This window comes from Ursus americanus, chromosome 22, assembly GCF_024610735.1.
Source record: "Ursus americanus isolate L20-20 chromosome 22, mUrsAme1.1.p, whole genome shotgun sequence".
In the NCBI taxonomy this organism is placed as follows: domain Eukaryota; kingdom Metazoa; phylum Chordata; class Mammalia; order Carnivora; family Ursidae; genus Ursus; species Ursus americanus.
Genome location: NC_142148.1, coordinates 3,953,078 through 3,977,315, shown reverse-complemented (window position 1 = coordinate 3,977,315; position 24,238 = coordinate 3,953,078). Strand labels below are relative to the sequence as shown.

The 24,238-nt window shown below is 54.3% G+C and overlaps 1 protein-coding gene across 4 annotated transcripts; it reads left to right on the top strand.

Moving 5' to 3' along the window:
- EDN3 (endothelin 3) lies at window positions 1–22,799 on the top strand. Of its 4 annotated transcripts, none has more exons than XM_045814639.2 (6): window positions 1–176; window positions 938–1,184; window positions 1,783–2,071; window positions 17,574–17,747; window positions 18,781–18,858; window positions 19,299–22,799. In XM_045814639.2, the coding sequence occupies exons 2-6, from the start codon at window positions 1,133–1,135 to the stop codon at window positions 19,300–19,302; spliced, it is 597 nt and encodes a 198-aa protein (XP_045670595.2). In that variant the 5' UTR covers window positions 1–176; window positions 938–1,132; the 3' UTR covers window positions 19,303–22,799. The 4 variants fall into 4 exon arrangements, with proteins under 4 accessions (XP_045670595.2, XP_045670594.2, XP_087709586.1 ...); XM_045814638.2 differs by having other exon boundaries at window positions 19,296–22,799; XM_087853460.1 differs by having other exon boundaries at window positions 2–176; window positions 18,781–22,799.
- The last annotated feature ends 1,439 nt before the right edge of the window (window positions 22,800–24,238 follow it).

Below are 24,238 nucleotides of genomic sequence, written 5' to 3'. Positions count from 1 at the left end.
TCTCAGAGGTCAGCAGCCCAGGGCCAAATCCTTCATTCACTCGTGCGCTCCTGCACAAATCTTTCCGGAGTGTGTCTTGTGCGCCCACACACCCTTCCAGCGCGGATGGTCTTGGTAACAACAAAATAAGGCAACCCTTGTCTTCTGGGCCGCTCAGGGCAGAAGACAAGACTCAGGTGAGCCCGGACAGCCCTCCACACATTCATTGTACCTGGACAACCTTGAAGGACACGGCGGGGGGGCGGGGGGGGGGGGAGATGCCAGGAGGCCTCTCGCTGCAGTCCCTGCCCCGAGCAGGGGGCTGTGAGCAAGTCCGGGTCGCCCAGACCGCTAACCTGCTTCTGGGTTGACTTTGCTCCCCTGCCACTGCCCACACCCGCTGGCTCTGAGCTCCTGGGAGAGGCAGGGAGCCACTGCCTGTGCCCCTGAGTCACGAGTGTAAAGTACGTCCAAGGCCTTGGCAGGACGGTCTGTGCAAGGGTAAGGTGTCATTAGGTGAACATTGAGAAATGCTGCTTTCCCATAGCCCCGTAGATAAAAGGTGGCAGCCTCCCAGCAGCCTTTTATTGCTCGCGCTGCTCTGGGGAGGGAGCTGCAGGTCCCAGGGCTGCAAGGCGGCGGGGTGCGAGTGTGAGCGCGCGTGTGCGTGTGCACATGTGTGTATGTGTGTGAGTGTGCGCGCGCGTGGCCTTCCGGCAGCTGGCCCCCCCACCGCACCGCACCCACCGCCCCCGGCGCGCCGCCCCCGCCCCTCGCTGGCTGGGTGCGCCCCGGGCCGCTGCGCTGCCGCTGCGCTCCCCCCGCGCTGGGAGGCGACCCCCGGCGCGCCCCGGGTTCAAAGGCCCCGCGCGGCGGCCCCAGCCCCTCCGGGGGGCGGGGAGGCGAGGGGGTGGTACGGGCGCCAGAAAAGCCCGAGCCCACAGCCGGTCCTGCGCAGGGATGGGCAGCGCGCTCTCAAGTGTGTGACCGCCGCCGCCAGCTTCTGGCCGGGGCCCGGGACGCAGCGAGCAAGCGAGCGCCGGCCTCGGACCCCGCAGCTGGAGGGCGAGGCCGCTGTGCCGGGCCCAGCGCCCTTTCTCGGCCACAGGAGTCCGTTCTCCCGGCCCGGTGCCCCGGCGCCTGATCGGGGTTCATGGAGCCGGGGCTGTGGCTTCTCTTCGGGCTCACAGTGACCTCCGCCGCAGGTAAGCGGGCGGGGCGGCGCGCTCCTCCCGGCGCGAGCGCACACAAAAGGACCCTGGGATGGGGGGCGCGGGGAAGGGTGCATTGTGCGGAGCAATCTCTGGCCTGGGCTCGCCACCCCTGGAGGCGCCTGGGGGTGGGCTGGGGGGCCGAAGCGGAGCGCCAACTACCCCGGGGGCTCTGAGGTTGCAGCCCACTGGCAAGCCAGAGATGGGGCTGGCCCGGTGGACTTGGTGAAGTTTTCATGAAGTTGGGAACTTTTCAAAAAGTTGGCAAACTATTCGGAAACTGTGCAAAAATGATTGCAAAGCTCTCAACGGGTGCAAATACCTTGCAGACTTTGCAGAAAGTGAAAATAGCTTGCAAGCTTTTCACCAAGTATGCGCATAACTTGTAATCTTTTAAGAAACCGCACATAGCTTTGCAAACTTTTCAGAACGTGTGGCAGAGTTTGGAGACTTTACAGAAAGTACAACTAGCTTGCAAACTTTGCAGAAAGTTTGGTTGTCCCCTTCCCCCAGGTTTTTGGGAATGATAGGTGTGTGTGTGTGGGGGGGGGCTGTCTGCACGCTCAGGAGCCCTTCAATCTGCCTCCTGCAGGATTGGTGCCTTGCCCCCAGCCTGGGGACGCTGGCAGGAGCGGCGCGCCCGGGGCCCCCCCTGCAGACAGATCTGAGGGGGACATCGAGGAGACTGTGGCCACTACCACAGTGCAGGGTCCGAGTCCCAGAAGCCCTGGGCAGGAGCAGGAACCAGGTCGGTCTGGGGAGCAGGCGTCCAAAGGGGGTCCTGTGCACCACCGTGCAAGGCGCTGTACGTGCTTCACCTACAAGGACAAGGAGTGTGTCTACTATTGCCACCTGGACATCATCTGGATCAACACTCCTGAGTGAGTCAGCCAGCCCCGGGTGGTGGGAAGTGATTGGGAGGGCTGGCCCACATCTTCGCTCCTGGAGGACCTCATCCCATCCCCGCCGGGTCAGCCCGGAGCCCGCCTTGGCACAGCCTCCAGCTCTTGCAGGGCCCTCCTGCCAGCTCACGCCTGGTCTGCAGGTCAGGGCTGTGACTCCCATCCCCTCTGAGGGCCTGGCCTGGGAGAAACCCAATCTCGGAGTTTCTGATCCGGTGGAAGGGGGAGCCCTCCCTCTGAGAGAAATGAGCTGGCCAGAGGGATTAGACACCTGAGAAGTCCTTCTTCGATGGAGGAAAGTTATCTCCTGCCCCAGGGGCTGAGTGGGCCCCCCTCCCGACCCTGCCAGGCTCCAAGGAGTTTCAAATTCCTTGAAAGCAGCCTGCTCTCCAGAGAGCACAGGGGTGGGCTTGGCAGGGTCTGGTGGAACCTTCCCAGGAAGGGTGAAATTCCACGGTACCAGGCTCCTTTCTTCCCGGGGCTGGAGTGCCGACTGGTCCTGCCACAGGCTGACCCCTGTCACCCACTGTAGCACCCTGCCACTTCCTGTATAGATGGCCTCTCCTCCTCCCTTCCAGCCCCGGAGAACTCTCACCGTAGGGGTGAGGCCAGTGCCACCGGGAGTTCTGGGGTCCGCCTTGCTGTGAAGTCAGCCTTCCTCCACGGCCATAGGGTCGAGAGTGTTCCAATGGGGGGGGGGGGGCTGCGACAATGTCTCCCATTCACTTACTCCATCTGGGGACCTCCCTCTGCAGACACATCACCTTACCAATAGTAAAGAGGACTTGACCTTGCTCTGATTACCTGCCTTCTGGGTTTGGCCATCCTGACCTCATGGGACTCCTGCTGGCGGCCCTACTGGGGATTCTTATGGAGGAGCTAGTGGTGAATGGGAACCTTTTGCTGGGAAAGGCGACTTGGCTGCTATGTTTGGAGCCACCTTGATTCAGGTCCCCATATGGCTTCCTTCACCCCTAAACCTCTGAGCACACTGGGTGACAGCTTCAATGGGCTCACTTACCCACCTTGTTTCATGAGCACCTGCAGAATGAGTGGCCGAGGAGGGTACACCTGAGGGGTTGAGTAGCTTTCAAACCAGATGACAGGATCTCCAAGCACATCTGGGGTAGGTCTGGAAAGTGACCTCATTATGCCAGAATGGCAGACAGGGCTGACTTCACTAAACCACCTTGATACTTGCTCAGGGTCCCAGGCTCAGAAGGACCCCTGCTCGGTTTAATGCTGTCTTGAAATTCTTAACACTTTTTGAACGAGATGCTCCATGTTTGCATTTTATCCTGGGCCCCACACATTCTGTAGCTGACCCAGATGTCAGAGCTTGCTTGCCAGGCTGTGTCTGACCAGGTTCGGGTACGCAGTCAGCCCATAGCAGGGAGGACGCAGCCCCATCTTCGTGGGGAAGAAGAAAGTGCTGTGCGGTGGGGGAGGGGCTCCGGGATGGGGCTGTCATCAATTGCCTTCTCAGACAATGATCAGGGTCACTTCTTGCAGCCCCATCACCCTGACACTTGTCCTTTCTGATACCTACAGTCCTGGCATCATGATCTGACCAAAGTATCTTCACAGAATTGAAGGGCTGTAGCACAGGATAGAGTCTTGCCTTTGCTAGCGTCCCAAGCTGTGAATATAGAAGAAGAAAGCAAAGCCAACCGTATTAAGGACAGGGGGCCTGAGATGGAGGAGAGAAGGAGGGGAGGAAGGAGAGGGTTTGGAGACTACCTCCATTCTCTGCTTGTTGCCAGGCTCCCGGCACCGGCTGGAGGATTGATTGCTTGAAACGCGCCCAAGAGGCAACACAAACTCCCTCTGATCTGTTTGAAGCCCTAGCTCGTCATTCCGAGTTGTCTTATATGAAGTCATGGACCTTTGACTTCTTCTGGGCCAGCCAACTTGCTGACGTACCCCCTCACAGTTTGATTGACCTCTTCCCCTCGTTCCTGACCCTGATTCATTTTAAACACTAGGAAAGAAGGATTAAATATGGTGTTGAGAGTTCTGTGTACAGCAAAAATGACAACAGCCAGACGAGCATTTTGAAGTTAGACAAGCAACATAGTTTTTATAAGGAAGATTTTTCCAGATGCTCTTTCTCTTCTCTTCCTCCCCCTGCCCACCCTTGCTTGCCTCTCTCCTTCCCTTTCTTTCCTTCCTTCCAAAACTCAGATTCGGAGACAGGTCCATTTGCTATCTTTAAACAACTTGGACGAGTTTGCAATGTGAGAAAATGGGCTCTAGGGACAGGGAACGTAGGCCTTTGGAGAAATGGAAGAATGAAAAAATGGCCGAATTGAGCTAACAGGACAACAGTGGAGAGTAACGAGGTCTTTTCTAGGTTCCTGTTTGTTCCCACCTCCTGTTGTAGACCCTCCCAGTCTGTGGAAGCTTCTCCAGCCTGTGATGTGCACGCAGGCTCTGCCGCTGGCCGCGCGGAGAACTGTAGGGCTCTTAAACCTCATGCCTACAGGGAGAAGCTTGACTTTGGGTGATTTTTCAGCTCTTGGTGTCTTTCTTCCTACTGCCCATCCTGTCGTGTGAAGATAGACCCCACAGTCCTGCTCTCCTCGGGAGGACATTACAGGGTGACAGACGCCCTGGGAGTGTGATCACTCACGCTGTGTGTAAAGACGTAAAAATTGCAGGTGGGATGTGCAGGGTACCGCCGAGACCCTTTGTGCACCTTCCGTGCAAAGTCAAAGTCTGGTGAGGGCCCGAGAGACCAGGTCCTCCCGAAGTACCTTGCGGCTGTAAGAGCTGAGCATCTCTGGCTCTCTCACAACCCCCCACATGCTTCCTTCTTCCAGACCCGAGCTTGCTTAGCCCTCGCTGCCTGCACCCAGTGTGTGCGAGACGTTCAGTAATGCTGGCTGGACATGCTTCCTTGTCTTCACTGTCACCGAGGTTCTGGTCTGCAATGCTTTCTCCCAGAAACGAGGCTTCTTGTTCCAGGGTGCGTGAATGCTCTCCAGAGGCCCGAACAGCCCAGCAGACACGTGTGGGAATGTGGGTTTTTTCAGGGGTGTTGCCCATAACTTTCATTGTAGCCTCCAGGAAGTCTGTGGTCCCAAAGGGGAACCAAATGTGTCCTGGGCCTGCGGAGGCTGCTGAGGCCACAGCTGCTCCGTGGCACAGTGTGGTTTTCATAACTTTCTTTGGCCGTGTTAGGGCGCTCCCGCCCCTCCCCCCAGTAATCCCATTGTTGCCAACAAAAACAAAAATAAAACTCCAAATCAGAGAAAAAACACATCCCACCTTAGGATCATGGAAAGTTTGCCAAGAATAAGATGACAAGGGAGAGGTAGTGAACAAGTAGTCCACACGCTTACATGCTTGTACACATGGGGCTGTTCTCCACAAGTCCTTGAAAGCCAGGAGTCACAGCGGGCAATTGTGTTAGTCAGGGTCTCCGGGGAGACAGAACTCACAGGACGTGTGTGTGCACACGTGTGTGCAGACATGTCTGTGTAAATACACACACATACGTACACACAGCAGTTGATGTTGCAGCCTTCACTCTGCAGGGAGAATTCCTTCCTCTCCAGGCACCGCAGGTCTTTCCACGAAAGCCTTTGACTGATTAGACAAGGCCCACCCACATCCTGGAGGGTAATCTGCTTTACTCAAAGTCTGCTGATTTAAATCTTAATCACATCTAAAAAAATACCTTCTTGCAACATCTAGACTGGCATTTGACCAAACATCTGGCTGTGGTGGGCCAGCTAAGTTGACACATAAAATTAACTCCTCTATTCCGGCCACCATGCACCTGGTGGAAGAGTGAGCCACCCACCAAACGACACCCAGCAAGGAGCTCCTCTGTGTTCCACCCACTCTGTTCCCAAGAACTGAGAGGACCTGCCATCTGCTAATCCCTCCAAGCCCACAATGAGGGAGAGGCACTGAGTGCTGTGATGGGGACCATGTTTTCCACACAAAACTCTGAGCCACGTGAGCTGACCAGGAGGAATGTATTTATGAAAAGAGTGGTGTGGATGTTTGCAGTCTCAACTGTGGTGGAAAATCCGGGATCTACAACGCCTCCTCGTGGGAAGGCGCCAGACCCAGGCGCTCTGTTCCGTGTCCTAGCTGACAAGCTGAGTGGCCTGGGTGTGCTGCCCCCTCTCCCAGCACCCCTGGGGTAAAGCGTCAGTGCCAGTCTGACTCTGGAGTAGTGACCTCACACGATGACCGACCTGCCTGCTTCAAAGCATGCCTCACAGACTCAGTCCAGCAAGAGTGACTTTGTTTTGCGTTCTTTTCCTCCCCAAAGAAATAGAGTAAAAAAAAAAAAAAAGTAATAATGGTAATTAAAAAAACATTGAAACTTGTGTTTTAATGTATTTTGCCACAAAAAGGCAACAATGTCACAGATTCATCTTTGCCCCTTTGTTGTTCAAGAAAGCCATGTTCGCATTTCCAAGAAGGGGCATTTCACATGTTAGAACGTTCCAGTGAAGTGGATGGATCGCGAGCCCCGGGTCCTGCTGATAGGAGGCCAGCTGTCCCCATCCTCTGTGCGATCCCCCCAACCCGTGAGTCAGGACTGGGAGCACTGCTGCTGGAGATGAGCGGCTCGGGCAGGGGCATGGAGACTTTCTGGCCATCGTGAGAATCCCAGCGCCGCGGATGACGACGATGATGGTGGCCGATGCCGACGCAGAGTGAAGACGAGACATAGAACCTGGTGAACCCTCCGTGTGGTGAAAACATGACCATCAGGATAACTGTGCGGCCTCGGGTCCGTGTAAACCCACCTGGGCCAGGGGCGGGCCTGCCTGCCATACCCCGTTCTGTGGTTGGAGGGCGCTAGTGAGTAGGAAGTGCTTTCTACAGGACTGCTGCGGGCACCTCCCTGGACCATCCACCCCAGATCACGCCCCGGCTCAGGGAGTAGCACTGAGCGAGCTCGAGCTTGGGAGACGGTCTATTAGCATGCCATTAGCATAAGGTGTACAGACCTGGGGGAAAGGTGTGCCTGGCTGCCTCCGCCGCTGATAAGTAGATTGATAAGGACACGCTGGCCAAAGGTCGGACCAGGCTTGATGAGGTTTGGTCCCGCCCTTTCTGCCCCTCCTGTTTTCCATTGCTTCCCTCCACCCTTGGTAGATCACTGGAATGTTTGGGGCTCGGTGTTCCCTGTAGGCACTGGCCTGGGGCTCCCTCCGTTAGTGGGGTGGTGCAGGCAGCAGCTGGCGTCTGGCCTTTCAGGATAACATGAACAATCAGTTTAGAACCTGTCAAGTGCTTCCTGGTGAGGGGTCTGTTTGCGTTCTCCTGTGCTGCCTGGAGTGAACACCGAGCCTTGGGGTTTGTGGACGGAGGACCCTGCCCCAGGGCCTGGAGGAGACGCTCTGCACACTGGTTTACAGAAACCATTCGCGTTACACTTGTGAGAAGGACTCAGGAGAGAAGCTGCTCGTGGCCAGACTGGATGTGAGTTTGGATGCGGGGTTCTGACTGATGATGGTTTTGCTCAACTTTGTGGGAGTTTGTCTCCCCACGTAACCATTTCTGTGTCCTTCGAAGTCTGGTAAAGAACCCGTTTTGAGTTCAGGTAGCGTATCTCCGAGGACACTTCACGGCAAGACAGGTCTTTAAAAGTAGAGGACCTTGGGGCTAAATCTCAGTTTGTTGGAGAGGTCGGCACACACCAGGTGACCCCACTAGAGGGGTCACGGGGACCGAGAGCCCCCTTCTGTGCCGCGGGGTGGGTGTGCAGGAGCCGAGGCGGGGCGGACCGAAACGAAGCCGGTCCCCACGAGAGAGCGACTTGAGGCGAGGGCCAGTTTGCTTTGTAGCAAGGAGGCTTGGAACGAAGGGCTTGACCCGGTGTGACCCCGGGGGGAGAATTTGGGTTTCTGGTAGATGAAAGGGACCTCACAGCTGGGAACTTGGCCTTAAATCTGAAGGCAGGTGAAAGGCTCTGACATCTCTGGTGTGGTTTATTCCTGCAAGAATTTAAAACAAAGGAAGCTGGGAGCAAACAGCGCTTTCCTCCCAGAGGCCCCGCGGCTGTGCTGGAGCCTGGCCCCGCTCTCTGCTCTCCCGCCCCGCCGGCTGGGGACCCACAGAACCTCCGTACCTTTCATACCTCCAGGCGGCCCTGTGGAGAGCACGCTTGGCCTCTGGCATGAGGAGGCAACCCGCTCTCATTGTGTCATGTTTCCGACGGAATCAGTTCCTTCAAACTGGACGTGCACACACTTTGCCCTGCTCGGGATAGGAGCCCATCTTAGCGCGAACGAAGAGCTGCTTGTCCAGACACAGCTTGGGGTGCGTTGAAACTCCCGCATCCCCGGCAAGTGTTGCTCAAATGGACTGACAGCAGGACGGGGTATCACGTTGCCCTTCTCAGCTGTGCCAGCTGGGAGCCTTGGGGAGCCCAGAGCTTTTGGAGAACTTGCCCGAAGTCCAGGAGGCATGGGCCTTCTCTTCTTTGACGTTCTGCTCAGCCCTGAGCAGGACGCCTCGGTAGACAGTAACTCTAGAACGAGGCAGCCAGAGAGCCCTGTGGCCTGGGCCAGTAACTAAAGAAATGAAACAGATTCATTTCAGGAATCCACGAGAGACGCGGAGGCCAACGTGACAATGACACGAATGGCCCAGAGTAGAGACACTTCCACCTCTGACTCGGGGAGTGTGATAATTCTGCCGAAAGTCAGAAGCAGGTCAGTGAGAAAGCAGAGGTGTATGTCTCTTTCCCGGACTGTTTTCCATGGGTTTCTTTGCAGGGTCGCGGCTGGGGTGAGGCCGATAACACACTCCCCCAGGTAGGGTCTTCAGGGATCTGCCCAAGAGCCCGTCATCAAGATAAATGAATGTTAATGCAATATTTTTAAAAAATTAAAGCAGAAAATTAATCATCAACAAAACGTCACCATGTATAATAAAGGCAGGATCCCACAGTGTGCGTGCCCGCCTTGCCTCCCTCACCTTGCCCGGATCCCAAGATCGGGTTCTCGTGTGGGGGTAAAGCCTGTATCTCAACAGGGACTCGAGTATTCCCAGTTTGAGGTGAGTGATCGGTGCATCAGAGCTACAAGGACACGACCCAAGGACGCAAACAGCTAGATTCGGAGGAGAAGGAGTCTTTGTTAGAGTTCCGCTGGTGAGTGTGTCTTTGTTCGGTAGCATTTTTCATCCCTACAGTGGAATCGGACAGTTAGCAAGAGGGTCTTCTCTTGCTTACTGTGGATTATTTAAAGGATGTAGGGTGGTGTCTGTATTTTCTTTTTTTATCCCTCTGCAAATCTCCCCCCGTCCTTAAAAAAGTACCTGCTCCTTATTTTATGGCCACTCTTTCCACTCCTGGGAACTATTTTGAGCCACATCTGTCTGCAGCTTTGCATAAACTTCTAATGAGGCCGTGCCAGACAGACGTGGAATTGCCTACATTCGACCTGGAATCTGTTAGGGTCACGGAGGGGGGGTGGCTGGGGAGAGAAACTCCAGCCTTACTCCCGTGCACACGTTGGGGCCGCACCAGATGGAGGGGAAACCAGCTAATCTGTGGGATTCCGTAGACGGTTTCATTCCCCACATAGTGTTGGAGTTTGTTTCCCCAACTTCTTTTTTGAGCGGGAACTCTTGGCGATCTCACACCATACTACAAGCACAGAGCATTTTTCTGTTCTCCTTTCCTTTGACCCTTCGTGCCTCTGAATCTCCTTGAGCGGGCACGTGCCCGAGTTCGGGAGGGGTATGCCTGCGTTCTAGGGAGCTGGCAGCGTGAAAAAGTCTGTGGCTTGAGTGTTATTTTTAAGCTTGTTGATACGGTGATAGGACACAACAGAATAGGCCAAAGTGTTGCAAGTACAGGCGGCGAGCCCCGGGGCCTCTTGACTTGGGGGGCCGGGATCCCACATTTAGCTGTGGTTTTATTGCTGGAGTGAAGGGTCACACCTGCTCCAGCAGCCGTGCAGTTTGGAGACCAGGGGACGCGGGTGTTTTGAAAATCTCTAGGTGGAATGTGGAGCTGGACAGACATTTCCAGATACCCAGATGGCCCTTTCTTTTCTCAGGCCCAGAAGGCAGGTGCTCCCTGGGGACTCTAACTTCACTGAGCTAGTCTTCCATTTGGACCAGAAACCTGGGTCCACCTTGTGTCACCTCGGGGGCCTGGGCCACTTGTGCAACCTGGTGTCTCCATGTCACGGGGGTGGCCACCAGGAGCTCCTAGTTCTTCCCTTTCCATCTTGAGACATCTTCTCTCCAGGAAAAACCCTCTAAGATGGGCCAGTTGAGGGCAACAGTCGAAGTCCAAGAAATCAGCCAAGAAATCAACACATATGGGGGATCGGGAGTGGGCCAGAGGTAACGGCTAACTCAGACCTCGGTCCTTCCTTCCCTCATTCATTCAACACGTCTGTTGCTGAGATGTCGAGGGGTGAGGCACACACTGCGTCTGCAGCCCTGGGTGCAGAGTGAACAAACAGAAAGGATCAGTGGTTCCAGTTGGAAAGGTCAGTTTTGCTGACCCCAGGGGACGAGAAGCCAGCCACACTTGGAGTTGAGATGCAGAATCGACCCTCATTCTGGCTCTGATGGTGGGGCTCCGTGCTCAGCAGACCCCGAACGTGCCTATGATTCTGGTAATATTCCCAAACAGCCAAGTCCTGGATAAATCCAAACTTCCTTATATTTTTTCCCCCTTGGTGGGAGAGTGTCCCCCCCCCCCCCCGCAAAGTCAACCACCAACACACAGCCCATTGCTCACTTTTGATGTTTCCAAATACTGTAGGCTCATTGGCTGTTTGGGGGGGCTGCGGGAGGAGGACTTTCCACATGGGCGGGGTGAGCAATCTCTGCCTTGGCGTCTTCCAACTTTAAGATGCAAGGATTTTCTGCAGTGGAAGCAAAGCTACAAATTGCCAGTTCGCTTTACATTGTGTAGGGTTTGTGGAGTCGTCCTTAGAACGGGAAAGCGTGTGTGTGTTTTCGGCTTGTATAACCAGGTTGCGGAGGAGCTGTATTTCCTGGCCTGTTTTCTTTCCTGGAGGCTGCAAGGGCCCCCTGTGGGTTGTCTGGCACGAGGCCTGGCCCGCAGCGGACTTGCACAAGCGTTTGATGAGTGGACGAGGAATAGTTCGAGGGAGGGTGAGACTTTGAGGTGGTCAGCCGAGAGTCAGGAGCTGGGCTCTGAGCCGCTTGAAACGGAGGACAGTGCGTGGTGTGCTTGCATTCACCTGCCCAAAGGACAGTATGATCCAAGGCAAACATTTCACAGGGGGCACACCTGGGAAGAAAGGACTCCAGCCAGCTTCGTTTGCTGGGTTTTGTCCTGATTCTGAACCCACCCGTTTGTGTTTTGTTGCAATGAAGAAATCTCTGCTCGTCCCCAGCAGCGGGAGACGCTCTGGGTCTTGCTATTAAATCCGAGAGATCGCGGTCACTTCTGTCTCAAGTAAGTGAGTTCTGGAGCAGCCAGCCGTCACTGGTCACAAGCCACGGAACACCTGGTCTAGCTAAGGTGGCATCAGAGACGTTTATGGGGAGGACGTGGACTGGGGGGAATAAGCCGCTCCAGCAGCGGGAGAGGTACCCAGACGGGGCCCAGGGGCAAGACAGATGGACAAGGCAGGGTGGGGCCACTGGGCAAAGGCAGCTCCAGAGTATTCTCGGATGTTGCATTGCCTCACTCCGGCGTCTTGGGAGAGATGGAGTCTCACTTGTCCAACTGGGGTCACCTGTGAGTCCTTAGACAGGGGCAGGTGAGGCACATTGATGGAGGGACAGATCATTCCCCGAGGAAAGAGAAGCTCTTGGATTCCAGGAGACAAAAGCCACCAACGTTGGACTCGGGCTCTGGAGAATTCCGGGCTTTCAAGTCCTGAGCTGGTGCCTGCTGCCTCCTCGCCTTTGCGCTTAGCAGGTGTGCAGGGAGCCTGTGCACGGGAGGCCTGTCGTGACACACTGGCCCTGTGGAGAGTGACCCCTGCTGTTGTAGCGGTCAGAGCAGTGCTCTCACCTGACACTCTCTCGGGTTAGGGGGACAGAGGCAGGGAGTGAAGGGGAGCCACACTTTCTTCCTCGCCCAAGAGGCAATTTCTCCGCTTGGGGGAGCAGGGCAGTGGTGCTTGCTGCGGAGGGAAATTATTAATAAAGTCCGAGTCGGAAAGCGCGCTGGGCTTGAGAAGCTGTTCTCAGCGGAGCAGTCGGAGGTGTCTGATGGCCACTGGTGCCTGTCTGCAGCGGGACGGTCCTTTCTGTCCCTGCCCGCCGCGGGGCCGGTCCTCAGAGGCCTGCCTGCTGTACCGTATGTCCCTGCACCCTCGGGCGATACTGCCTTCGCTTTTCCCGTTTCAGAAGGCAGAGCGAGGACAAAGGAAGTAGGTCATCCAGATGATATTCCGACCGAAGTGAGAACGATCCCTCCGCTCTCTCCGCCACGGAGGCGCTCAGCCGAACGTGGGCTTTTTACGTTGCCAACAACTGTATTTATAAAAATAGGATCGCGTACTGATTTTGTCAGTCCGTCCTATGACCTCTCTGGCTCTGCTCTGTGGGACAGCCCACCAGGCCTGGGGGTAAACTCAGATGCCCCACGAGGACCAGGCTGGTGACAAGAGTGAGCACTGAAGGAAAGGTGCAGATGCCCCGGGAGTGGCGGGGGCTGGGGCAAAATGGAGCGTTTATGCCCGTTGCTGACTCTGGCGCTCAGCGCCAGACGATCGCTGCCGTGTTGGAGAGCGGGGCTGATGGGAGCATAGCTTCTGGTTATTCAGGAAAAGCTACGAGTTGGGATGTTCACGTGAAATTTTCAAAGTAAAAACAAAAAAACAAAAACCAACCCTCTGTTGATTGGATGAAACCCAGAAAATGCCTATTTGCTAACCTTGTAGTAGCTTAAAACTCTCTGTGTGGGGGCCCACTCGTCCGTCTTGTTCCTGGACGGTCCCCAGAGTCTAGTCCAGTGCCTGCACATCGAAAAGCCCTGGGTGGAGATTTGTTGCCTGCCTCTCAGTGGGGCTGGGGGGATTAAAACTGGGTTTTCAATGGCAGTTTGATAAACTTTCCCGAGAAATTAGATTTTGACCAGTGAGTCTCTGCTGCTGCTCTGGCTGGCCTCGGTGAATGTCTGTGTCTCTCATTTAAACCTCAGGTATCGAAGCCAGTTTCCTGATCAGAAAGATGGAGGTAATTAATTCATTTGTGAACAGGTAACACTGAACTTAAAAACAACTTAAAAATCTTAGGGGGAAAAAAAAGCCAACTTTCCTTATTTAAAAACTTCTTGCAGAGAGAAATCAAGTGCTTTCAGTGTGAAATGCAGATGAAGAATGAATACAGGGGATCTGGAAGTTTAATAATTAATAACATTTATATATGACATTTGGGCAAAGCGGTAAATAAGGAACACTGTCATGAAGAAGACTCTGGCATCGCCGTCTCTGATCAACAGTGACTGTACGGAGGTTGCGGGACAGTTTATTACACAGGCACAGCAGGGACGTCGCATATGTAGGTACGCGGGAGGCCCTTGTGTTTTGTCTGAGGGCATTTGGGTTGATCTCGTCTGCTTCTCTTTCGTGTGTAGCTCTGTGTTACAACTGAAACATGAACAGATGGAGGAGCTGCCTACTTTCTACTAAGAATCGCGTTCTCCAAGCCCTACTGTTCAACAGTAGCTACACCAACGGGTTGGACAGTGTGCTGGTCAAAGGTTCTCAGCCGATTTGACTTCATTTCCATTGTTCCACCGTAAGGTCCTTCCAGTTCACTGTTGGGGAAACGTTAGAACATGAAACGGGCACCAACACAAATGAAGCCCAGATGCTTCTTAGATGGGCGGTGCCGATGAACGGAGCAGCCAGAAGGAAGCATGGCAGAGAATGGCATTGTTGTGCCATAGGGCGCTCTGATGCCTTTATTACTTGGTCACGCATCTCAAATGCAGGCCGGTTAGGTGGCATTTTTCTGCCTGATAACAACTCCCTTGAATTCCCAGACTAAATAAGCACAATGAGAGCTATCATGCATTTACTGCCAGCCCTTTGCTAACTATGTTACATGCAGTGCAGAGTGTCAGTCTGGCGAAAGGCCCTCTTTCCTAGACCAGGCGGCTGTCCAGAGGGTGGAGTGGTCATCACGTAAGGGACTTACAACCTAATGATGGAGTCACCGGCGAACCTTTCTCTGTGCACCTTGCGCATAGCTGTAGATATTGGCTTGTCGTGTTTCCTTTACCTGGTTTTATACCCCAATAGCACGTGAACTCCTGAAGACCTTTCTATCTCCCCATCACACTTAGAATAATGCTAGAGACACACACGTTCATACGTGTATGGTGTGCTTGGCAAATGTTGGCAAATCTTTGTAATGCATTTTGTGGTTATTGCACTTCTCAGGTTGGAAAGAATCCAGTCTTACCAGACCAGATGATCTCACAATTACTCCCAGTTTCTCAGTCAACAGCCTCCATTTGCTCAATCTTGTGCCGGGTCCACGGCACGTACAAATAATGAAGACGAGCCTTCTACTTTTGAGGAGCTGGTGGTCCACATTTAAATCTGGACAATGAAGTCCCCTGCCCTGGGCCCTGTGGGTTCGAGGGCTGCCTCTGACCCTCAGCCCTGGCCATGTCTCCCACTCTGTGGGACTAAAAGTGTACCCCTTCTCGACGGATTTCCAGGTGTCCAGGATCCTGGACTCCTTTACCCAAATGTCCCCGAGCCCACTCCCAGGGCCTGTGCAGGTAGGTGTCTTTCAGAGTCTGACACCAAGGGACAGAACAGAGCCCCAGGCACATCTCCCTAAGTCCACAGGGTGGCCAACGGGTGGATGAGGCCCCTCGGTGAGGACGGAGTGGGTGGAAGAGAGGGTGCTGAACCTCCTTGCGTGGCCACATTCCTACATCGAACTCCAGGGAGCCCCAGAATTCTAAAGTCAAGCCTGGACTTCAAGGTGTTTTAAAGCCGTATTTGTTCAGGTAGAAGGATCGAACTGTCTTAATTAAGAGCTTATCAGATTGATTTAAAACCTCCGAACTGTGACCCATGGGAGGTGGGCCTCGGTTGGAACTTGTGAGCTCTTCTGTGGTCTGGGCCACCTTCTAAACCCTCAGTCGCTCAGCTTCCATCTTCCCCCACCCCCTCCTGAGGTCAGCCCCCTGAGAGCACCCTTGGACCCCCAGGGCTTGGAGCAGGGTTTTCTCATCCTGCCGTGGGGAAGAGGATGGGGCTGTGCCTCTCTGTAAACACTCTTTGAAAATTGCAAGGGCTCATTTGCATACGAGCTCTTTGCATTTGGCTGCCGAGAAAGCCTTAGCATTTCTCTATTAACAAACACCTCGTTGTTGCCTCGTTTCCTTACTTAAAACACTCTGGAGTGTTTTCACTGAAGTCGAGGGGCTCTGCACACGCAAAGGCACAATCAGCTGACAGCAATTTCAAAATTGCAGGTCTTGCTCTTGATGGAAAAATGGGAGCGTGGTTATTCCTGTGTGTAATTTTCACCAAGAAATGGGGACTGGGTTTAATGTCAACACTTTGAGATCTAATGCAGCCCTGTTACTGGAAAAATATACCTTTAGCCAAGCCTGACTTACAACAGGGTCTGCATTTGTTTCGCCCCCATGCCCCCCAGCCCGTTCCTGAGAACAAATGGGGTTTCAGCACAGGTTCGGCTCAGACCAGGACTGGACTGTGTTGCTTTCTCCATTTTGGGGGCACAGACTGCTCAACACCGGGTCTTCCTTGAGGGCAGGAGGAACCCACCTTCTACCGATTGGGAAGGAACCCAGCACAGCGCAGAGCACGAGCAAGGGAATGGGGTGGCAACGCCCCATTCGCTCTGGCCTCCAACCCAGCAGGGGAAAGTTGGTTCGGGGCATCAGGGCATGGAGGATCGCCAGCCCCCCCCCCCCCCAGCTGGCCCCTACCACCCTGAAATGCTCCACCATGTGTGTTTCAAATTAAAGTAAATCCAATTTGATTGTATTTTGAAAGCGCAAAGAGGATGTCAGAACCCCTTTGAGGCGGATGATGGTGATACTCCTTGGGGCTCACAGAAACCAAGATGGTTCATCTTGGAAAACCAGGCCATGTTGGAACAGTAACTTTCGGCCACAGAAGTTTCCTCTGGTAATTAGCAATTCGTCCCCTAGTCCTGTTAAGTAGTGCTAATGAATCAAGCTGATGAAATATGCTTTTAACTTTTTTTTTTTAAAGATTTTATATATTTATTCGACAGAGATAAGAGACAGCCAGCGAGGGGCGCCTGGGTAGCGCAGTCGTTAAAGCGTCTGCCTTCGGCTCAGGGCGTGATCTCGGTGTACCGGGATCGAGTCCCACATCGGGCTCCTCTGCTATGAGCCTGCTTCTTCCTCTCCCACTCCCCCTGCTGTGTTCCCTCTCTCGCTGGCTGTCTCTATCTCTGTCAAATAAATAAATAAAATCTTTAAAAAAAAAAAAATAAGAGACAGCCAGCGAGAGAGGGAACACAAGCAGGGGGAGTCGGAGAGGAAGAAGCAGGCTCATAGCAGAGGAGCCTGATGTGGGGCTCGATCCCACAATGCCGGGATCACGCCCTGAGCCGAAGGCAGACGCTTAACCGCTGTGCCACCCAGGCGCCCCTTTGCTTTTAACTTTTTCCACCGCACTGCCGCCTGGCAGTCTTCTGCCTTCTCTGGAGAGTGATGGTTTGGATACACATGAGCATAAGAAACAGACCACTGTTAATTGTTCCAAGTGACACACCATCACCCTCTGCCCGGCTCCAACCATAAATGAGATTGGTAAATAGCTTCAGACTTTCTTTAATAAGACTTTTTAAATAAGCTTTTTCCCAAGGCCAGTTCTGTCCTTGGCTGTGTCTTACAGGGCGCCGGGGATCCTCTTGATGTTTGTGTCTTCGAGGAAGCAGTCTTGGGGCCAGAATGCGTCTGTAATTACGTTTGTGTATTCCCGTTAGTGCAGATGGCGAGGCGACGTGCGCACAGAAGACATTGGGCATCAGGCCTGCAGGGCGCACCCGGCTGGCCTTGGGCTGGGGACTGGGCAGGCCTCTTACTGGTAGGGAGGACCAGACCCAGGCGCTCTGCACCAGCCTGTGCGAGCCTATGCGTCCTTCAGAATGTCCTTGTGCGGGGCTTGGGAGACAACCCAGGTCTGCCCTCGAAAGGCTCCCGACTCAGGGGCACTGAAAGTGTGAGAGGGTGGGCCCAGGGGAATGCTGACCTTTCCTCCCCCAGGGTTCCGCGCCCCCCCGCCCCCGTCTGTCCCCTCTGCCCCAGGGCACTTTTGGGGGGCTTGGGGAAAATGGGTAAAGATTGCCTGCAGATGCTTCCTGATACCCACAGCGTGGGGGAGCATGTGGACACCAGATCTGGAGGTGTCCCTGTACCCCATCACTCCTGCCATGTCCACGGTCTCCCAGCGCCCGCCAGCTCCACGAAGAAGGCCCGAGTGGGGAGTCCGGGCGTGCTTGTGCGCACGTGGCCCTGACGCTGCTCTGTCTTTTGCAGACGGACTGTGCCCTATGGACTGTCCAACTACAGAGCAAGCTTCCGAGGAAGGAGGTCCACAGGGCCGTTCCCGCAGATCCCACAGCCCTCCAAGTGGACACTGCGCTGCGCCTGTGTGCAGAGCCAGGACAGTGCCTGCTTGCACTTCTGTGCCCGCACCCCGGCTGTCAGCAGGTATGACGCCACGTCACACTCATCCCCGAGGATCTGGAGCTCCGAGCGAGAGGGCGAGATGAGACCAGAAGAGTCTGACGGCTGCGCGGGGCGTGGGGTGTGATGCAGGGGTGTGGGGCGTGGTGTGGTGTGGCGTGGCGTGGTGTGGCGTGGTGAGGCGTGGGGGGGGGCGTGGCGTGGGGGGCGTGGCGCGGGAGGGCTTGGCCACGCCCTGGCTGGTGTGGTCCCGCAGGCTCTGCACAGCACATGGGAGTCCTCTGCTCCAGGAGGGTGGGTCCAGCCCCCTTGCTGCCTTTCAGAAAGAGCCCGCAACATGGCCGAGGCCGTGTCTGGTCTCCAGACCCACTTCTGGAGTGCCCGGCACTTCGCCAAAATCTGCATAAGTTGCCAACATTTAAAAATTGAAGAATTACCCACCCCTGCCAAATGTGTATTTTTAGCTTCTTCAAAAACAGCAAATGGGACCATCTGGTCCCACGGGGTCCCACATCCCCTCCTGGTGGGTAGAGGCTGGAACCACGTGGGGACTGCTCACATCTGGGGAGACGTGCTACATGCATTCACCTGCATTCCCCAGCACCTTACTTTGGGGACCCCAGTAACCCTTGAGTTTGAGACCCTGTAGCCTCCTCTGGCTGCTAAAGAGAAGTCTGTGAGTCTGTGTGGGCCTGAATAAATGAGCAGACCCAGGTTTGACCCCGGGTGGCCATTCACATTGGCATTCACTCACTGGGCAGGTGCCGTAGTGGTCAGGGACCCAGGATTCTCTGTCGGAAACCCCAGTGCCAACCTCATTTTCTTCTTGGCTTCGTAACATCCGATGAATAACTGAGGAGCGAGTCGCCGTTGTGCTTTGGTAGAAATCCACCCACAGTGTTCTCCACCTTAGGAAACCGTGCCTGGCTCAGATGTGGTCCCTCGGGAATGCACTGATGTGCCCATGCGTGGGGAAGAGGAAGTCCCAATTTGACACTGAAAAACCAGGCACATGGACAGGCAGGTTGATTCATTAAAACCAGCCCTCTCCCCACAGGAATTCAAGGACAGAAAAACATCCTGACAAAGAGGAAGAGCCAGCCAGCGGTGCCCACGGAGGCCTGCGTCCAAGGAGGTGAAACTACTTTCTGAGACGTCACACCCTTGGGGATATGGAGGATGTGAGGGTGGCGTGTGGTCGAGAGGACAGCCGGTGGGAGCCCCAGCACGCACGGGGTGCTGCATCCACAGGGGACCGGGCCTTTGGTGGATTGTCTGGGGTCAGAGCAGGCCGAAGCTGTGGACAGTCACTGTCATTGCCCTGCCCCTGGCCAGCCACTCTTGGTCATTGGAGCTGACCCCTTGCGTCCCTCGTAGCTTTACAGCAGTGACATCTGGCTCTGGATTTTGCTGGGCCCAGACACAGCTAGCTGGCCATTGCTGCTCAGAGATGAGCCTCCCCCCCACCCGAACGCCCCCGGCTCATCTACCTGGGCCCAGGTATCACTTTTTCGGAAGCAACATGGGGTCGTTACCAAAAAAAAGAAAAAAAAAATCCTCTCTTCTTTTCAGCAGCTGACTCTGGACAGAGGTGAATCGCAGCAGCTGGCCTTCACAGCAAGCCCCCCGTGCCCCCCATTGGTTTTATTATTTTTTTTAACCTGCTTGTCTTTTTTGTATGAGAGATTCTGAGGGTCTCCTGCAGCCAAACCACGTTTGTCATTCTATCAATCAGAAATTGTTATTAATGGCTCGCCTACACATCTACAATGGGATGGTAATTTATGTCCATAATAATAGCCTGGAGGTGGCTGGGGTTCCTACAGGGACTGATCAAGGGAAGATTACACCATGCTCGGTATACAGGAGGCTTTCCAAATCGGTGGCAGTGGCTTCTAGGCGTCCAGAGAGATCCGTCAGCATCCATAATACAAACGGAGGGGAGGGGGCGGGCGAGGAGGCAGAGAGAGGCCCCAGGAGAGCGCGAGCCAGGCCCCAGCTGGTCCCTGCCTTGCCTTTTCGGTCTTTTTTTCCTTTCTCTCTCTTCTCGCCCCAAACCCACTCCTCTCAGTGAGGGCGGGATGTGATGAAAATCACTCATCCTTTGCATCATTTATTCATCTACTCATGCATTCATTCAGCAAAGATGTGTCGCGCACCTGTGACGCACGGGGCACTGTTCCAGAAGTTGGGGACGGCACGGAGGGAGGCAAAGGGTCTGTCTCTGCGGAACTTAAATAGTGGGGAAGCGGGCAGCAGACGGATACGGTCTCCCCCCTTATCTGCGGGGCGACGTTGCCAGGCCCTCAGTGGACGCCTGGAACCACGGACACCACGAGCCTTGGATGTACTGTGTCTTTCCTCCACGTACACACCCATGGGAAAGTTTGATTTATAAATTAGGTACAAAAGCGAGTGACAACAGTAACCAACAATCGACTAGAAGAAGCATTACAGTCTACTGTAATAAAGCTACGTGAATGTGGTCTCTCTGTCTCTCTCGAAACACCTTGGTCTGCACTCGCCTTCCTTGGGACGAGGTGACGTGAGCTGAATATGTGGGCCTGTGACGCAGCGCGAGGCTGCTAGGGACCTTCTGACACTGTGTCAGAAGCAGGGACATCTGCCCTGGACCATGGCTGACTGCGGGTAACTGAAACCACAGATACGAGGGGACCACTGTACATAAAAGAATAGAGTGAGCTGTGTGAAGGAGAGCAGGAAGGCTGGGTCGGGATAGAAGTGCTGGCGGTGGTTGCAGTTGGGGATTGGGTGGACAGGGTGGTCTCCCCGAGCCGGTGACGTTGGCTTAGAGACCTGCAAGTCAAGGGGTGAGCCAGGGGAATGAGGAAGGGGAAGAGATTTCGGGCAGGGAGAACAGTAAGTGCAAAGATCCTGTGGTAGGGACGTGCTGGGTATGTTCAAGGAAGGCAAGAGAGCCCTGCCCGGAGAAAGTATGAGGCTGCTTTTGCTGTTGCTGCTGTTACTGTCTGTTGCAGGTGCAGGAGAAGAGGAAGGTAGCACAGGTGCCCCCCTGGGGCCTGGAAAGGTGGTTCTTCCAGGTCTTTACAATTCACGTCAAGCTCTTGTAGGAAGCTTTATTCGGGAAGAAAAGTCTTTTATAAGACACGGTCCTTAATTTCTTGCAAGACTCAAGCTAGTCATTTCCAGATTCACATTCTCAGAGTGGAAGCTTGCCACCATCCCGAGATTGTGATAATGGAAGACGTGAGCAGGCTGCAGGGCAGCTCCCAGCTGTGTGGTGTATTCACACCTCCCTGGGTGGGTGGCAGGCTCTGAAATTGCCAAGAAGCGCTGGCGAGAAGGTCCAGTTCAAAGCAGGGACTGGAGCTAGAGAGGGAGTGGGGAGAAGTTACCTTTTTCAGCCAGTGAGGACCCCACTGCACCACATACCTTTCTCGCTCTCACCCCTTTCTCAAGACGGGCTAAAGTCAGGGACAGAATGAGCAGGCCTTGGCCTCCAGCCTCAAATGCTTGCCTGGCAGCGCTCCCCCGCCCCCCACATTCTGCCTGCTGCTCTGCTCTGTGAGGAGCCCCTGCCGAAGCAGGCCTGCGGCACCCCGTTTCAGAGACCCTCCCTCCCTGCTCCTTACCACTGCACATTCCCACCTTTTGGAGGACAAGGAATGAGTTTTGCCCTGGGGGAGAAAAACCCACCCACAGGGTCCTCACTTAACAATACAGCCCTACCCCAAGAATGCCCCCGTCCAAAGGACCGGGATTCTCTAATGGGTAAAATGATCCCAGATGTGCCCCAGAGCCTGACGCCCACGGCTCAGGTTTCATGCAGGAAATTGTTTTGGGAGCGGTATGGCACGTTGGAAAGCCACTTGCGGGCCGTCGCCTTCTCCTGGAGAGTAAGTGGGCTCCAAGCTGACTTTGCAAATGTGGACACGTGTCCCCTTGTACCCAATGCAGCAGGTGACAGGAGCACCAGACAGTTGCGTTCTGACATGAGCAGGCACACGGTGGGAGCTAGGGAGGGCGCCGGGCATCGATTAGGGATGCGGGCCTTAGCTATACAGGACTTGAGGACTTCGAAGCTGATCAGAAATTTCCAGCTATGCGTGGTACCCACCAAAAGAGTATGTCTTCAAAAAGAAAGAATGACGTTTGTGATGTTTGTGACCAGGAAAGGAGTAAATGAGTATCTGTGGGCTTTGAACCCGGGCAGGCGGCTGAGAGTCTGTCCTCGATCTGGGACTGACCTTCTGTGCCCCTTGTGGAGAGTCAGGCCGGTCCACCACGGGCCGTGGTCGCAGAGCGCGTCACAGAAAAGGCAGCTGGCGGCAGCTCCCGGCCGTTTGGGCGAGTATTTGCTTTCATGAATAAATGTGGATCTTTGGGGAATGGCTTCAAAATAAGCCACAAATGCAAGCTCTTTGTAAATTATGTAAATTCCTATTTATCTATATAATTGGCAATCACTGGGGATTGTAATGCCATCAGTTCACGATCTGTTTCAGCTGCACTTTTACGTCCGGCCCGAGATTACCGTGCCTGTCTGAGAAAGCGATGCGGCGGCAACGTCACCGGTGGGGGAGGGCTGTCCCCCTCCCCCAACCCCTCCATGCCCCACCCCCAGCCGGCAGAGAGATGAGTATCCGAGTTTGAGGCACGCCCAGGTCACCATTTGAGAAATTTAAGGTGGTGGGTGACAGAGTCTTGGCCTTAACCAAATGTTAAGTTCTCCATGAGTATTTCGTAAGTTATTATAGGTATAAAAGCGAGTATCTATCATGCAGCAGGAGGGACTGGTTTGCTAGCAGGAGCGTGTATAGTTTAGAGAAGCAATTATTTATTGTGAGCCTGTTCTGTACTCAGTTCCTTAATGTGGATCTGTCCAGAGTAAAGCCACTGTATATATATATAGATGTTAAATTGTGTTCTGAACCCAAACTCCTATTCCTTAGAGCCTGAATCACATTTTTACAACGCATATGCACTGTTTGGCTCTGTGGCAAGATGGTATCTTGGAGAGAAATTCATTCGTTGTGCTAACACTCAGAAAATACTGTCAAATGCATAATAAAAAAATCTAGAAGTTTGCTCTGATTTGTGGGTTTTTCTTGCTGGTCTTATATGCATGGTTACACATCAACTCTTCATGGAGCTCTGGAGAGCGTGGAGGGAGTTACAGTCCAGGAAGTAGAATCCATCCAAAGTCAATTATGGAGGGAGGCGAGTATGGGGCTGCTTGAATTTTAAGGAAGGAGCGGGATTTGGGGACTATCTGAGGAAGATCAACAATTCAAGGCAGTCGGGAAGAGAGAAATTTGGGGAGAGCATTGGCTCCTTCCCCTGGCACTGTCGCGTTCGCCTTGGTAGCTCACAGAGCTTGCTCCATGGCCCACAGGCCACGGGAATGTTGGGACAGGAGTCCGGGGACAGGGCAATCACAGCCAGCAACCAGAGGTTGACCTGGTCAGCCCTTGAGATGGTCATTTTATTTTGCTTTGCTGCTTACAGTTCTCAAGAACTAGCAGCCACAAGTGACCATATTTTGTTTGATCTCCTCCATTCATTGCAATGGTTTTAAGCCTTTAGGACAACGAGGGCGTCTCGGGGGTTGGAAGTGTCAAAACACACTTGGGTTTCTTCATTTTCTTCCCCCTCCCCTTCCTTTCTCTTTCTTTTGCATCAAGGATTGGAGGGCACCCCGGGGCGGGGAAGTGGACAGAGGCTCAGCTAAAGTGCAAAGGGGAGCCCAGGATTCTGAGTGGGTTTGATCACATCCAGTTCGAGAAAAGCAAGAGCCTCTCGTTTTAATGAAACTCATTTTAGAGAAGTGTGACTTTGATGAACTGGGAGCATTGGCACACATTTTTTTCCTGCAGGATGTGAGGCCGAGCAGGGGTGGCTGCCAGTGTCTAGGGGAGGCCCTAGCAGGACCCGCAGAGTGGCAGCCCATGGAGATGCTGCAGACCGGGGCGGGGGTGGGGGGAGAGCTGGGAGCCATGGAGGCCTGGAGAGTCCTGGGCGCTCCTCGGATGGGGGTGGAGGAAGGGAAGGGGAGTCACAGAGTGCTGAGCGGGACCAGCTGCAGGATGGGTGGGGCCCAGGGCGGAAAGCAAATGCAGGGCTCCTGGATCAAACGTGGAAGAATTTCGGAGTGGAGACAGCAGACCACCCGGCCAGGCGTGGGCATCCCCCGCAGGTGGTGGGCCCTGAAGGCCAGCGGGAAGGGCCAGTGATCCAGAGAGCTGGCTTTGCCACCAAATCACCAAGGGGCCTAGCCTTAAGCCGGGCCTCAGTTTCCCCATTTATAAAATGGGTGTGGTAATACCCGCCTGCCGACCTCATTGCTTTATCCAGAGGTCCAACTGAAAGAAACAGTCCATGTAAAAAAAAATTTTAATCCCAAACTCACAGCAGGCATGAGGCACAGTCCCCAGGTCTTCCAAGTTCGCTCTGAACTAGTCACTAGTTCCTATTTTTACTAAAAGTTTCTCATGGAAGCACATCTTTGAATTTAGACTGTTCCTCAAAGTAAT